Source organism: Rhinoderma darwinii, chromosome 1 (genome assembly GCF_050947455.1).
Source record: "Rhinoderma darwinii isolate aRhiDar2 chromosome 1, aRhiDar2.hap1, whole genome shotgun sequence".
Classification (NCBI taxonomy): domain Eukaryota; kingdom Metazoa; phylum Chordata; class Amphibia; order Anura; family Rhinodermatidae; genus Rhinoderma; species Rhinoderma darwinii.
The window spans coordinates 27007035-27020445 of NC_134687.1; the positions used below are offsets into that span (position 1 = coordinate 27007035).

Below are 13411 nucleotides of genomic sequence, written 5' to 3' on the forward strand. Positions count from 1 at the left end.
GGTATACGTAGCCCATCCGTACCCATGTTAAAAAATATATATATATATATATCACATGGTATAGGTCTTTTTTACTGGATGCCTTTGTACGGACTAGCAAAGTCGACTACGCTAGTCCATACGGTTGGAAAGGAGGTGTACCAATGTTTACTGGCCAACTGATGAAAAAAGAAACTCTTGGCATCCGTTGAGTAAATGGTGGGCCCTATGGAAACTCTCGGCATATGGGCCGGGAGCTTTCTCGAAGCATACACCCAACCAACACCGCAAATACAATGTGAATAGACCCTTTGTTTTAATATTTGATATAAACAGAATGTCGATTTTTCTGCAGCCCAGGATATTGCTTAGGAAATCCACTCACGAACAAGTCCTCATTTGCATTAGTTTTGCCCCCAGGGCTGCAGTTTATTTAACGAATAGCGGACACGCCTGACAGCAAGCTGGATGCAAAGGAGATTTGGCTTAATATCATTTGCATTTAGTAAGCGCTCATTAACTCTGTCCTTTCCTGAGGGTGCGAACAAACAAAAAATACCCAGATTTACTTCCCAACTGTGAGGCAATATGGAGCCATGGTAAAAATCAAAACTTGCAGCGTGACTCCAATGTTTCACTACGGGGTAAATATCACGAGCCAAAAAATCCGACCATGTCGGCTCGGGGCCCCAGATTTATTTTGATGGGAGTGGGATGCGAGTGATAGACCAGTAACTGCAAACCATGGAAGAAAATCATAAGCAGGGTCCTTTATGTGTAATCTGACACAGTATTTCTTCTATGGTAGCAATGGGCCCCTTGCCTGTAAGGCCCCTGTTGCACATATGGTGTGTCGACCTTTGAAGTCTAGGGCCCCTCAAATAAACAGTATACTGTACATCACAAAATACAAGGATTTTCATCTTTAACCGTGCCATTGCACAATTACATCGTGGGTTTAAGCCCACTGCCCGAGCATTATGGCAGCTAGATGTCGGGCGCCCACTTGACAGACTGGCGAGGGCCAAGCAGAGAGGACAGAAGTATCTTCAGAGCTTCCGTCTTCTCTGATTTTCTGTACACAGCGCTCAATGTCTTATTGGTCATGTAAAAAACGCTAAAAAAACCTCAAAAGTCCAAAAATAAAAAAGTTACAGTTGGTAAACGAACTCCTAAAAAGTGCTGGGTCCTAAAGGACCCAAATGCCCCTGACAAGTTAAAGGGGTTGGTCGACAATGTACTGTAATATATCGACTATTCTGCCTCTGAGCTGACAAGTAGTGGCATGACGCTTTCCCTGTAGACATGGTTAGGGTGGGCACAACGGTCAGACTCCTACCGATTGGACATAGCTGGTATTTCTTAGCGATATGCCCTCAATCTTTATGCTATAACCATCCTTAAAGGGGTCGTATGAAAGAAGAAGAAGAAAAAAAAAGCTCCGGCTCCCACCGACCCTCATGAACAGCGCCACTCTTGTTTATAGGCTGCGTCTGGCATTGCTGTTCACCCCCGTTTAATGCTGTATTACCAGGCACAGCCACAAGAGTGGCGCGATCTTTTTTTAAAAAATATAATCTCATACAGCCCTTTGAAAAATAAAAAAATCCTCTACTTTATGTACCTACATAAATGTCCCATTTATTTATGGTACAGGGGTGGCGATCAAGTGCTATAGAAGGAACGACTCAATGGGAGAATTGAAAATCTGTAGGGCCCCCTAGTGGTCACCGTGCCAAGGTCTGTCTCTGCATATAAAAAGATTATTAGACTGATCTGTATTGACCTTTATTATATTCGTACATAAAACATTACAGGCTTCAAACTAAATACCTCTAATGCCCAAGGGTGGTATGTACTAGTTTGTTGGATCATTAGTTTCTATACTGCCACCTCTACCCGAAGCGGATTCCTATACGACGCGGTTTAGAAGCTGAGGTGTCACTTTTTATTTTCGACAATCTTTCGTAGGCGAAAAGCAACATGTGAACGATCATGTTAAATCAGAAGATACATCAATGCATTACCTCAGGGAGGCGCAAGATCCAAATCAATATTACAAGAGGAGAAAAGTGTGCGCCTGATGCCGGCTTGTGTCTTTGTCACCATTAAATATTTAAGAAGTCATGAATATATGTATACTTCCAGCAGGAGTGATTATAGCAAGCGTTTAATGGGAAGCAGATGAAAGCACAGATATGGAGCAAGTCCACGGGAACCTAATTACACGGGGGCCTTTATTTTACCAGTGTGACACTTTTATAGTAAATCAGGACAAGTGTATTTGTATGTTTGTATTTCTACCCTCACAATGGTACGAACCGCCGGGGTCCGCGCAGTAGAAAGTCCATTAACCTGAGAGCGATCAATCTGACAAAGTGCGGACACACGTGACACTTAAAATCCTATTTATAAGGATGGAGTGGAGGAGACGCCGGGGCTGAGCGCACTATGCAATGGATAAAGGAACCTGAACGACTTCAGAAACCAATTCAGCTGATGTGCTGGAGATTATGGAGAGCAATAACTAAAGCACTACAGATGTAGCAGAGCTGTGTTTGTCACTTGCTACAACTCATTGTGAGATTGCAATCATTTCTTGGAGGGGGTTTATAGGACTGTGGGTGAATCTATTGAGTTAATTCAAGCGTAATAATGATCAGCGGGTTATGTGACAAAATCAGCTCTGCTACATCTGTACATGGGATAATATATGGAAGAAGAAATTTAACATTTAGGTGGCTCAGTGGTTAGCACTCTTGCCTTGCAGCGCTGGGGTCCTGGGTTCGAATCCGACCAAGGACAACATCTGCATGTAGTTTGTATGTTCTCCCCGTGTTTGCGTGGGTTTTCTCCAGGTACTCCGGTCTCCTCCCACCCTCCAAAAACATACAGGTAGGGAATTTAGATTAGGAGCCATACTGTAGTCAGTGAGTGATGACAACTTCTGTACATCGCTGTGGAATATGTTGGTGCTATATAGATAAATAAAATAAATAAACAGTATTGCCAGATAAAACATTAAAGTGGTGGTCCGCTCAGTATTAGGGCGTCACAATGGATGGTTAGCCAGAGTGGTGCCATGATCAGCTCCTTCTCTGGAGGACTCAACATGACCATGCTCAACGGGCACCATGTAATCTTTGGGCGCCAACAGCTTTCCCCATAGGGTTAAAGATGGTGGACCACCAGGGACTGCTGTTCAGTAAGGGGGAAGGGCTTCTGCATCTGGAAAGTTGGCTGTGTTTGATGGACGATCCCTTTCCTACCAAAGCTGAAATTGCCACACTACAATAGCCAGATATAATAATTGCAAAATAGCAATAAAAACACATGTAGCAGAGCTGAATTTGTTATTTAAAAAGGATTTTCTCTGGGATTTTCAAATAAAAAAAGGCTATTGATGTGGGAGCCCCTAATGTTCAGCAGAACGAATGGGCGTACCGGACACAGTGACGTCTATATGAATACAGCCGTGTCTGAACAGGGCTGAACTGCAATACCAGACACTGCCATATGAACATGGCCATTGCGGTGTCAGGTACTGCAGTTAAGCGACCGCTCCCCCTTCATTTTGCTGATTGGTGGGGATCCTTGTGGTGTCACCCCCGACTATAACCCATCGATGGCAAAGCCTAGGGATAGACCATCAATGTAAAATCCCCCAAAAATCCCCTTAACTCGGTCTACTGGAACTCCCATACAATGATAACACATTATGACGTTGCCATGATATCACATACTCAGCTCTGCTACATCTGTATCTTATGTGCATATGTGAAGATTACCTTTACTGTCATGAGCCCTTTAAGACTGGTTTCATTTTAACATGGCATCTTACAGCTGGCAATGGAAAGGGAGTCCGTAACGTACCATATGTGCAACTACACGGGGGCCCAGTAGATAAGGGGGCCACTGTCACCTTAAAAGAAGCTCCCTGCTGTCTATTAGATTGCATGTAAGGGACTGTTGTTATACATTTTATGGCTCACAATGGTGGATTGTTAAGACATAAGGGGGTGTTCTATGATAAGCTATTGGAGTCATCAAGTAAGGGGCCCATTCACTGTTCTTGCACAGGGGCCCTATGCTGTTTTTGTCCGCCCCTGGGATGTTGTTCTTACAGTGAAAAGTGACAATGCCAAATATTAGAGACAATCAGACCCCCCACAAGTGCAGCTTACAACAAAATATTGAGAGATATATCCATGACTTTATTTTTTTACATTGGTACAGCATTACACAGCTAATCTAAATAATAGCGCCATCTAGAGGTGACTTTATGCATTACAGTATTTTTCCATAGTTATGAACAATATTAGACGATCTAGATTAAAACTCCCTCAATTTTAAAATATGATTTTTGTCTTAAAAACTCACTTAAAAAAATACAGGCTGCCTGTGAAAAGATCATGCTTGCCTATGTCCCCATGACAACACTTACTGCTCCTGTTCTCTTTCCCGTTTTAACTATAAAGCTACTGCTGCAGACCAGAGGAATACATTGAGTAGCATGCAGCACAGCGCACTCATGTGGACAGCAGCTATCACTGCACTGGGAACCTCCAGCTTTACCAAGGGGCAATCAGATAACAGCTTTAATTTAAAAATAAATCCAATTGGCTGTTATCAAAAGGACATTGGTCCTCATAATATTTGCCCCAGCACTGGAGCAAGGAGTGTTGTCATGGGGCCACAGACAGTGTATTATTCAGCAATGAATGACACATATACATGAACCTATGACCTACCAGGAATAAACCATTGAGTGGATATTTTGAGCTGGGTATATCAACCGTCATGGCATCGGCCTTACAAATACGATATTCCAATCCTGCACAATTGGTGTCATTCAGACTCTTATAAGATGGAAGTTGCAGACTCAAAGACGTTTTCAGGTTTTATGTAAATAAATATTATGTCTTTTATAATCAGACGTTCAACTTTCTTATATATTCGGTGTTTTAATTGCTCAACATTGATAGGATCTCCTCTTGCCATCAAAGAATGGATTTATTGTTTACATGCAGGACGTTCCAGTATGTTAAAGTGTCAACCCTTGAGCACAATTCTCTTTTTATTCTTTTTTTTTTTTTAAATAAAAATATTGTCACCACTAGGGGGAGCTTAAGAGCCTACTGCATACTATGTATACATTGATCTCAATAACAACACAGTCCGCCGTAAGCTCCCTCTATTGGCAGCTGCGGGTAGCCAAACATCTATGCAGGTGTTTTCAAACTCTGTATCAGGATAAAGGACACATTTTTAGCCTCTGGTTGTAAACAATGAATTATTCCATTCACTGACAGCAAGCAAAAATCTTGAAATGTCTCATATTGCAATGCTTAAGATTTAGTAACATAGATCCAGAAAACCCCTTTAACAGATCTGCTCAGCTTTCACATTTCTCAGTTACCATTGATCGCCTTGAGCACACATCAATCCTCGGATTATTTGCCTCCAGTGCTGCACTTCATTTATTCCTTTTGCATTAAATCTATCTAGACCTATAAAATGGAGTCTACCGCTATAGATCACGAGCCACATATCTGTGTAAACAACGTTTGGCTTTGTCAATATTCCTCTCAAGCGCACAGATGTCAACTACACATTGCCACCTGGTTGAGTGAGCCAGTCATTGCTTGTATTAGCCTCGGTCTAGCAGAGTTCTCTGTGCTTACCTGTACGCAGCGCCGTTCAGTTCTGGATGAACCACCCCTGGATCCATACTGGCCCAATGTGTCGCTGCGGTTAAGTGATCCTTATTAACACAGTTTTTCAGACTGTCGGGAATACGACCTGGGGGAGGGGAACATCAGTTTTTACAAAAAATTCATACAAAATTTACAATAAATATATTCATACTGATCACCTACAATATAATATACAGACAAGGGAAGAGGGCCTAGGCTTGCCCATTGCACACTAGCCCACAAGAAGGGGCATTTTCCATTGTCCCAATATTTGCCATTCATCTTCTCCTAGCCTGATCCTTCAGTGCAATGAGCAGTGAAAAGTGATAAACGTTGGTTGTCACTTTCCAGCACCTGTGATCACCTGCCACACCCCTGATTAAAATAAGAATGGCTATAATACAACCACACTGTTCTAATTGATTCTTATGTATGTATTTTAGGCCTGAGGGCCCCTCAGTCTCCAGGATAGGTGACTGCTACCCCTGCACCCTTCATAGCTAAACACCAGTTTTAGGCTGGTCTTAGGTGACTTGTCCTTACCTGTGATGGCACGACGGATCTCCCGGGCTGCCTCTTCCCTCATCTCTATGGAAGCCTGTTCGCTGTACCAAGCTGCGTGTGGCGTGCAGATGAGGTTAGGGGCATCTTTCAATGGTCCTTGAGAAAAGCTGAAAGAATAAAGACTCGTGATCTTTGGAAAAATTATGAAAATCTGGTTGTATACATCAAAACCTGAAGAACTTCGGACTTGCTTGAGGTGTATGTTCATCTTTAAGTATTTTTTTACAGATACATTTAACCTACATAATAAGTTGAATAACTTTGTAAATACATTACATTTCTCATCTAGTACTGGTCCGGAGTTACAGCCTATATTATACTCCAGAGCTGCATTCATAATTCTGCAGGTTTTAGAGCTTAAACCTATAAGCATTCCTGCACATAGCTTGTTCTGGTAGTTTTTATCTGGGAAGTGTAGTCTTTACGACAGGTACTGTAAAACTAGCAGTCCCCCTGCATTATATAAACACAGCTAAGCTGTTAGGGTTAGCTTGTTGATTGTTTCCAATTGTAACAAGCGTGTTGATTGTTTCCAATAGCAACCAGCAGATTTGTGAATGCAGCTCTGGAGTAGAATACTGTAACTCAGGATCAGTACAGGATAAGTAATACAGGGTATTTACAACATTTGTCAATGTTTCATATAACTATATATAGTTACAGGGGATGGTAATGAGCACAGGACAAGGATTCTCTCAGAGCAAAGATAATATAATATGATATCTGTGCTCCATCCTCAGGCCCAATAAAAGCAATTTTCAGCATTCAGTTGCTCACCATATTGTATACTAAGCCTTGTGCCCCTCCCTCCAATAACACCAAATAATAATTCTATAGCGTCTTTTTTAGAACTTGCATTGTGCCGTTCCTCTGTTATTCCTCCTGGAAATGTATGAATAAATGGACAACTAAGTATTATAATTTTCTAAGGAATACACTTCCTAACCGTCACAGTGCATATCTTGAGTTTTTAGACAACACATCCCTAAAAATCAGTCCCCCTCGTGGTGGACTGGAAGAAAACTATATGTAACGCATGCACAGTACCTGAAAGGTTCAGACTCATGGACGTCTAATGCGGCTCCTCGTATCCTCCCCTCCTTCAAGGCTTGTGCTAGCGCCTTCTCATCAACCAACCCGCCTCGGGCTGTGTTTACCAGGAACGCTCCTTGCCTCATCTGTATAAAAGATCCAGAGTTCAAAGACCTCAGAAAACATCAAACCAGATCCTTCTTGTCTGGACCTTCTACAATAGCAGGGCGGTCAAGTGTTCCAGGTACCTTAGGGCCACACAAGATGCATCGCCGTGCTCTGCTTTGCCATTGGGGGCACCGTCCAACAGAAGGTACCACCCAGGGCACCGTCCAACAGAAGGTACCACCCAGGGCACCGTCCAACAGAAGGTACCACCCAGGGCACCGTCCAACAGAAGGTACCACTCAGGGCACCGTCCAACAAAAGGTACCACCCAGGACACCGTCCAACAGAAGGTACCACCCAGGGCACCGTCCAACAGAAGGTACCACCCAGGGCACCGTCCAACAGAAGGTACCACCCAGGACACCGTCCAACAGAAGGTACCACCCAGGGCACCGTCCAACAGAAGGTACCACCCAGGGCACCGTCCAACAGAAGGTACCACCCAGGGCACCGTCCAACAGAAGGCGACTGTTCCAAGGGTCAAGTTTCAGATTACTGCCTCTGTTCAGCTGTATCATAACGTATTTAAAATGCTTCTATCTGCCACGTATATCACTGCTGTCTAGAAGACCTCCTGCTGTGCTGCCCGTCTCCTGTAGGTACAGAGCACTGCAGCAGCATGCAGGCGGTAAACACTGGGTTGATGCCAATACGGGTATGCACTGTGGATAGCACCACACCAGTATGGGTGGGCCCTGCAGCTGGCACCAGTACAGAGGGGTCTGCATGGACGGGATTGAATCTGATGCGAAAATCTTTAATGAGGGGGGGAATGGAGCACCAGTATTTGAGGGTGGATGGAGTAATTCTGCTGGTTTCAGTACTTAAGGAGGGTGGACGCACTGCCGCCAGTACCAGTGATTAGGAAGGGTGGGAGCACAGCCAACGGCGCCAGCAATTATGGAGGGTGGGGGTGCCTGCAATTATGGAGGGTGGGGGTGCCAGCAATTATGGAGGGTGGGGGTGCCAGCAATTATGGAGGGTGGGGGTGCTAGCAATTATGGAGGGTGGGAGCACCAGTAATTGAGGGATTGGAGCAAATATTCCTTTAATCTGGCACTGATGGAATCTGTTAGGTGTCAGATTATTGAATGGAATGAATTATCAGGCGGACATAGAAAAGTATCCAGGTAAGATGGGCTGACTGCTGTGGCATCTGAACAGTTTGTCGCAGTGCCCGTGCCCTCTTTCACATCTGCAGAATTCGAGAAGGACACCGAACAATAAGACAATTCTACTGTATGTGCATATATAGATATAGATATGTATACCCCTGTTCTACATAAAACTTATGTATACAACGGAGGACAAACAAAAAGTGATGGAGCCGTCCATAACACCCCGATTCCAACAGTCACTTCTAAAGCAGCATGGAGTATAAATCAAGCAACGTGACTGGCTGAAAAATCACCGAACATAAGAACAAACATGGCAAAAATGAGCATGACCGAGCGTCAGCACTAATCCCTGCTGTTATAATAGCGTGGAGGATTAAAAACAGAGTGTTAACAGTGAGGTGCTTCCGCCTGAGAGCTAACAGGAAACCAGCAGAATGCTGAATGCAGCTCCGGATGGGACCTATGTTTTAAATAGGATTATAGGCCGATCCTGTAAGTTTCTACAAAAGTAATGCAAGTAAAATTACTGACCATAATAAATACTCCTATAAAGTAGTGTTATGAGACCCATAGGAAATGAGCTGCTATATCTTACAGATTATCTTTAACAGATAATCAGGCGCAAAATTATAGCTTGTGCCCACTAGAGGGAGTAAGACGGCTATCGGAAACCTAAGTGCGGTGAAGTTACAGTACATGAAGCGGGCAGGGAGTCGGAAAAAATGCAAATAATGAAGGAACAAGTTGTGGCTGCTCAGTTTATATATATCCCTACATTTATTACATCCAGAATATATATACATATTGTATAGAGAATATATATTATATATTTCAACCTTTGTTTCTGTCCCTGTAAAATAAGCGGGACTCTTCCAGTAAAATTTTAAAGGGGTTGCACAGGACCTGGGGGTGTTTAACGGGGTTTTCCCATGAGGGACATTTATGACATATCCACAGGATGTCATAAATGTCACATAGATGCGGGTCCCACCTCTGGGACCTGCAACTATCTCTAGAATGGGGCCTCCTAAACCCCGTTCTAGCTTTTTGTGCTCACGCCACCCCCCGGTCACTTACTGATTACACCATCGGGTGTTAACTGGCTGAGCTACGCCCTTTCCGTAACTCCCGATCATGTAATCAGTAAGTGGTCGGGAGGCAGCGTGAGAACAAAAAGCTAGAATGGGGTTTAGGGGGCCCCGTTCTAGAGATAGATGCGGGTCCCAGAGGTGGGAACCTCATCTATCTGACATTTATGACATATCCTGTGGATATGTCATAAATGTCTCTGATGGGAAAACCCCTTTAAGGCCTAGTTCACATTACGTTTTGGCTCTATCTTTAGCGTGTACGTCAGGGAAACCCCCGGCGCACATGCTAAGCGTGTCCATAGGGCTCCATTACCCCGACGGAGCCCAAGAGGGTCCCTTTGGCCTTTATTTGGCTGCTAAACATCGGTATCCTTTTTTATGAGGTATGGAAATGCGTAGTAGTCTACGATATTCCAACCCACAAAATAAACATACACCGCAGGGTATACCTCTTATTAACATTTGGGTGATGCGTGCCATATTTAACGTAAATTGGCTTTACACTAGTTTTTCATGACGTATACGTTAAACATATGCCATTATAGTCTATGGGTGGCGGATGCATTTAATGGATGCCTAACAGTGTCATCTGTCACCCATAGACTATAATGGTATCCGTTTATTAAATACGTCATGAAAAGCGTCATTTGAGTATACATTTGACAGATACTATTATAGTCTATGGGTAACGGTTGTCACTGTTAGGCAGCCGTCACAGCCTACATTTAGCGTTTACATCGGGAGCTTTTCTCGGAGTAGTCCTTTCATTATTTACTTATTTATCTGCATTGGTTATTTTTAACTTGGAGAAACAGAACTTTGATCTGTGGTTTTGCCATCTCTAATATATAATGTAACAGGGCTGCTCCGAGCTTCTTGCAAAGGTATTCACACATAGGAGTACGCGCAAAAATTGATAAACATAGTTCATACTCCATTCACTTCCAAAGCTGCAGTCAGACGGATACCAGCTGGAACGATCAACACTATGCATTTAGCTGGGATCCTATCAAATATTGCATTCTGGGAGGCGCAGTTTATTTCTCTACAGCAGACTCCTATACCATGCCTGATGTAAAAGCTACATCTTCCACAAACCACAATTGCATAATATACCTGAACCAGCAGGGGGCAGCACTGAGCTGTGAGAATCTGCAGCCTGAGCGTAAACAGTATTCTGTAACATTACTCAAAAAAGCGGTTTTCCAAAATTAGAAAACATGGTTGCCTTCTTCCAAACACAGCGCCACACCTGTTCACTGGTTGTGTGTGGTATTGCAGCTCAGCCTAATTCACCTAAATAGAGCGGAGCTTCGATACCAGACACAACCCATTTCTGGAAGAAAACAGCCATGTTATTCTGATACTAGAAAATCCTTAAAGGGTACGTTCAAGATTACCCATAGTGGTGAGTCAGGATGTCACCCACTACCATATTAGGCCCTTTAAATATTACGTTTGTGCCCTCCATTTATCATGTACGTCTAAAATGCTTCCGAAGTACACAACGTGTCCATAGGGCTCCATTAGCCCTCCGTGTTCTTTTGGTCTCCGTCAGGATGGTATACCTTTCTTTTTGAAGGATGGAATAGAATAGTAGGACTATGCTACTCCATCCTATGGAATTCCGGCCAAAAACGTATAACGTGCAAAAAAGTTTTGTTTTTATTTTTTTTAACATGGGAGCCTATGGGTGACGGTTGCCGCTGTGGATTCACATGGACGTGTTTGATCCGTGAGATACAGACCAAACACAGCTCAGGGAGCCGGACTCCTAGCATCATAATCATCCATGACACTGTGAGTCACTGCCTCCCCATGGGACTACTGTACCATACTGTATTCACGTTTTCAGTACGGTACAGTAGTCCCGCAGTGGCTTACAGTGTCATGAATGACTATGATGCTAGTAGTCCGGGTCCCTGAACTGTATTTGGTCCAAGAAATGCGGCCGACATACAGTCCGTATCTCATAGACAGAACACGGCCATGTGAATAAAGCCTTAAACTTATACGACGGGAAACTCCCGACATGACTGTCCATGTATGGACAGTGATGTCAGGGGCTTCCTTAATACCAGTTTCTCCAGCCAGGGCGACACTTTGGCCAAAAAGCTGCGAGGTTGTAATTTTATTTCCCCTAGAATTGCGTCTTTAAGAAAACAGTTACATTCGTGTTCCTAGAACGGCTTCTGTGAAAAACCTTAAAGAGGCTCTGTCACCAGATTTTGCAACCCCTATCTGCTATTGCAGGTGATCGGCGCTGCAATGTAGATTACAGTAACGTTTTTATTTTTAAAAAACGATCATTTTTGGCCAAGTTATGACCATTTTTGTTTTTATGCAAATGAGGCTTGCAAAAGTACAACTGGGCGTGTTGAAAAGTAAAAGTACAACTGGGCGTGTATTATGTGCGTACATCGGGGCGTGTTTACTACTTTTACTAGCTGGGCGTTGTGTATAGAAGTGTCATCCACTTCTCTTCAGAACGCCCAGCTTCTGGCAGTGCAGACACAGCCGTGTTCTCTAGAGATCATGCTGTGACGTCACTCACAGGTCCTGCATCGTGTCAGCACCAGAGGCTACAGATGATTCTGCAGCAGCATCGGCGTTAGCAGGTAAGTCGATGTAGCTACTTACCTGCAAACGCTGATGCTGCTGCAGAATCAACTGTAGCCTCTGGTGCCGATGTGGCCGACACGATGCAGGACCTGTGAGTGACGTCACAGTGCTGCACTGCCAGAAGCTGGGCGTTCTGAAGAGAAGTGGATGATACTTCTCATCAGAACGCCCAGCTAGTAAAAGTAGTAAACACGCCCCGATGTACGCACATAATACACGCCCAGTTGTACTTTTGCAAGCCTCATTTGAATAAATACAAAAATGGTCATAACTTGGCCAAAAATGCTCATTTTTTAAAAATAAAAACGTTACTGTAATCTACATTGCAGCGCCTATCTGCTGCAATAGCAGATAGGGGTTGCAAAATCTGGTGACAGAGCCTCTTTAAGGCTCAATGCACACGATGCGCATTACGTGCGTTTTCTCCGTGCAGATTTGCGTGCGGCAAATCCGCAGCATAATATAGTACCAGCATAGTCAATGAGATTCCAAGGAATCTCATGTACATGGTGTGGCATTTTTCAGGACAGAAATTTACCTGCGGTGCGTTTTTTTAGCGTCCACAGCATGTCAATTTATCTTGCATTTCCGCTTGCGAATTGTATCTGCCTAGTGCTGTGGAAAAACGGACCAAAACCCGCAGCATGAAAATGCGCAGAAAAAAACATCAAAACAGAATCGATCCGGTGCGGTTTTTACCTGCGAATTTCCTGCGTATTGCTGCGGTTTTGGTGCGTGTTTTCCGCAGCAAAATAAGCAACGTGTGCATGTAGCCTAAAGGGGTTATTCAGATTAGAAAAAACTTTTTTCTTCTATTCCAGAAACAGCGCCACTCATGTCTATAGGCTGTATCTGGTATTGCAGCTCATCCTTATTCAAGTGAATGCTATACTACTAAACACAACCCATAGACAAGAGTGGCGCGGTTTCTAATTCTGGACAACTTCTTTAACTCTTTCAATGCCAAGCACGAGACTTTAAAAGTTTTTGTTCTCTCTTCAGTTTTGGTAATTATGTGAAGATATGTGCATGTAGACATAGAGGTAATTGGCATGTATAAACTCTGCACATCTTTATTCTTTTATTTTTAGGAGGTATTGTGTGTCTCAGGCTCGGCTTGGGAAAGAACATTCATTTATTC

General features: G+C 43.5%; 1 protein-coding gene across 7 annotated transcripts in view; it reads right to left on the bottom strand.

The window, feature by feature from the left end:
• The window catches only part of CTBP1 (C-terminal binding protein 1), a 536806-nt gene that overhangs the window by 1704 nt on the left and 521691 nt on the right, over nucleotides 1-13411 (bottom strand). For 6 of the 7 annotated variants that reach the window (XM_075856720.1, XM_075856730.1, XM_075856761.1 and 3 more), the window contains 3 exons: nucleotides 7287-7417; nucleotides 6219-6346; nucleotides 5664-5781 (listed from right to left, as the gene is read on the bottom strand). In XM_075856720.1, the coding sequence (XP_075712835.1) occupies nucleotides 5664-5781; nucleotides 6219-6346; nucleotides 7287-7417 (377 nt within the window). Of the gene's footprint in view, nucleotides 1-2742; nucleotides 2859-5663; nucleotides 5782-6218; nucleotides 6347-7286; nucleotides 7418-13411 lie in introns of all 7 variants that reach the window. The other variant, XM_075856739.1, reaches the window with a different exon arrangement.